Source organism: Alligator sinensis, unplaced genomic scaffold (assembly GCF_000455745.1).
Source record: "Alligator sinensis unplaced genomic scaffold, ASM45574v1 scaffold1660_1, whole genome shotgun sequence".
NCBI classification, from domain to species: Eukaryota; Metazoa; Chordata; order Crocodylia; family Alligatoridae; genus Alligator; species Alligator sinensis.
The window spans coordinates 62,156-64,681 of NW_005843061.1; the positions used below are offsets into that span (position 1 = coordinate 62,156).

General features: G+C 69.7%; 1 protein-coding gene across 1 annotated transcript in view; it reads left to right on the forward strand.

Moving 5' to 3' along the window:
- NOS3 (nitric oxide synthase 3) overlaps positions 1–2,526 on the forward strand; it is a 7,468-nt gene that overhangs the window by 4,436 nt on the left and 506 nt on the right. The window contains exons 11-18 of the mRNA XM_025193519.1: positions 1–112; positions 184–262; positions 407–591; positions 741–922; positions 1,132–1,342; positions 1,471–1,558; positions 2,078–2,199; positions 2,284–2,462. Coding sequence (XP_025049304.1) covers positions 1–112; positions 184–262; positions 407–591; positions 741–922; positions 1,132–1,342; positions 1,471–1,558; positions 2,078–2,199; positions 2,284–2,462 — 1,158 coding nt within the window. The remainder of the gene's footprint in view (positions 113–183; positions 263–406; positions 592–740; positions 923–1,131; positions 1,343–1,470; positions 1,559–2,077; positions 2,200–2,283; positions 2,463–2,526) is intronic.

The window sequence follows — 2,526 nt, forward strand, 5'->3', positions numbered from 1 at the left end:
GTGGGCCACGATGCCGAGACAGCTGCTCGGGAGGTCTTCGCCACGCCGCGGGGCTGGAAGCGCCAGAGGCATCGGTTTGTGGTGCACACGGACGCTGCCGACACACTGCCAGGTACCACCAATCCCCCTCCCCCCGCCGGCCCCTGTGCCACGGTGCCCTGCTGACTGCTCCCCCCAATACAGGGCTGGCCCACGTGCACAAGCGCCGCGTGTTCCCGTGCCACGCACTGGCCGTGCAGGAGCTGCAGAGCCCTGAGTCCAGGTGAGTGCATTGACCCCCCCACCCCACACTGATGAACCCCAATCCCACTCCAACCCCGCTACCTTGCACTGACCCCTGACCCTGCTCTGACCTCAAGCCCTGTACTGACCCCCACATCCTGCACTGACTCCCTCCGGCCCGCAGCCGCTCGACCGTGCTAGTGTGCCTGGATGCAGCGGGGCAACCCGAGCTGCAGCACGAGCCCGGCGACCACGTGGGCATCTTCCCAGCCAACCGTGCCGACCTGGTGCAGGAGCTGCTGGACCGCGTCGAGGACCCGCCGCCTGCTGACGATGCCGTGGTGGTCGAGGCGCTGGAGACGCAGCCTGGTACGCCGGGTCAGCCTGGCTTGGGGTCCTGCACAGGGCCGCGGGGGGTGACCTGGGGGAGGAGGAGCCCCAGCACCAGTGCTCCCATGGGAGTGCCCTGTGGGGTCCATGTGCCAAGGCCTGGCACCCACTGACGGCTGCGTCCTCAGGCGGGCGCGCGGGCCCGGTGATGCGCTGGGTGCAGCAGAGCCGGCTGCCGCCCTGCACGCTGAGCCAGGCACTCACCTTCTACCTGGACATCACGGCGCCGCCCAGCCCGCAGCTGCTGCAGCTCCTCGCCAGCCTGGCTGAGGACAGCACCGAGCGTGACCAGCTCCAGCAGCTCAGCCAGGTGTGCGCCAGGGCTGGGTGCATGGGCGGGCGGGTCTGGGGTCCCGAGGCCAATCCAGCCCATGTGCGGGGAAGAGAGGCTGGGCCCAGGGCCCACCCTGGAGGTGCGTGGGGGTCCCAGTGCCTCCCGTTAGCAAGGGGTGGAGGAGGGTCCCGATGCCCACCCCAGAAGGGTGCGGCTGGTGCTGGAGCGATGCGGCCTGCATGCAGGATGCGCGACGCTACGAGGAGTGGAAGTGGTGGCACTGCCCGACGCTGCCGCAGGTGCTGGCCGAGTTCCCGTCCGTGGCGCTGCCGGCCACGCTCCTGCTCTCGCAGCTGCCCCTGCTGCAGCCGCGCTACTACTCGGTCAGCTCCGCGCTCGCTGCCGCACCTGGCCAGCTGCACCTCACCGTGGCCGTCGTCACCTACTGCACCGAGGGTGAGCGAACCGGTGGGGGCTGCGGGGGCCAGGGCGCAGCAGGGGTGCCCTGGGAGCTCCGGGGGTCCTGGGGCAGGCGGAGACCAGGGGCCTGGCAGGGGTCCACGTGCTGCCCCCTCTCCCTGCAGATGGGAGCGGGCCGCTGCACTACGGCGTCTGTTCCACGTGGCTCGCGCAGCTGCAGCCGGGGGACCTGGTGCCAGCCTTCATCCGCAGGTGAAGGCGGGGGCATGTACCCCCTCTGCTCCCAGCATGCACCGCTCAGCCCCATCCCCTCTCCAGCTCCCAGCATGCACCATTCAGCCCCTTCCCCTGGTGCTACAGCCCCCAGCACACACTGCTTAGCCCCTTCCCCTGGGGATTATGCCCCCAGCATGCACCACTCAGCTTCCTCACCTCTATAGCTCCCAGCATGCACTGTTCACCCCTCTTACCTTGGTAGCTGCAGCTCCCAGCATGCACCACTCAGTCCCTGTCCTGGGGTCTCATGCAGTTTGTGGCTATGTCTCCCAGAGACCCCAACGTCCTGCTCCCCCCCACTGCACCCACCACAGCCCCTGCAGGAGTGGGGCCCTGCCATACATACCCGCCGGAGGCCCCGGGTTGGGGGGTCCTGCTCCCCCCCCAGTACCCTCCACTCCATCCAGCCTCTCAGGCCTGGGGCAAAGCAGGGCCCCTCTCCCACCCGAGGCCCCCTGCCTGGGGCCGTGACCCCGTCCCTCTGCCTCCGCGCAGGGCCCCATCCTTCCACCTGCCGCCGGAGCCCAGCGCCCCGTGCATCCTGGTGGGACCCGGCACCGGCATTGCCCCGTTCCGCAGCTTCTGGCAGCAGCGGTTGCATGACCTGGAAACACAAAGTGAGCAGGGCAGAGTTCGGGCAGGGCCAAGGCCAAGGGCGGGGGGCAGTTCTGGGCCCTGCTCACCTGCCCTGGGACCCACAGGGCTGCCGCTGGGTGAGATGACACTGGTGTTCGGCTGCCGCCACTCACGCCTGGACCACATCTACAAGGAGGAGGTGCTGGAAGCGCTGCAGCGGGGCGCGCTCACCCGTGTCCTCACTGCCTTCTCCCGGGACCCCGACATGCCCAAGGTACTGGGGCTGGGCTGCCTGCACTGGAGCGTGTGCATGGGGCGGAGGGCTGTGCCACGGGTCCGTGACCTCCCTCCTGTCCCCCCCCCCCCCA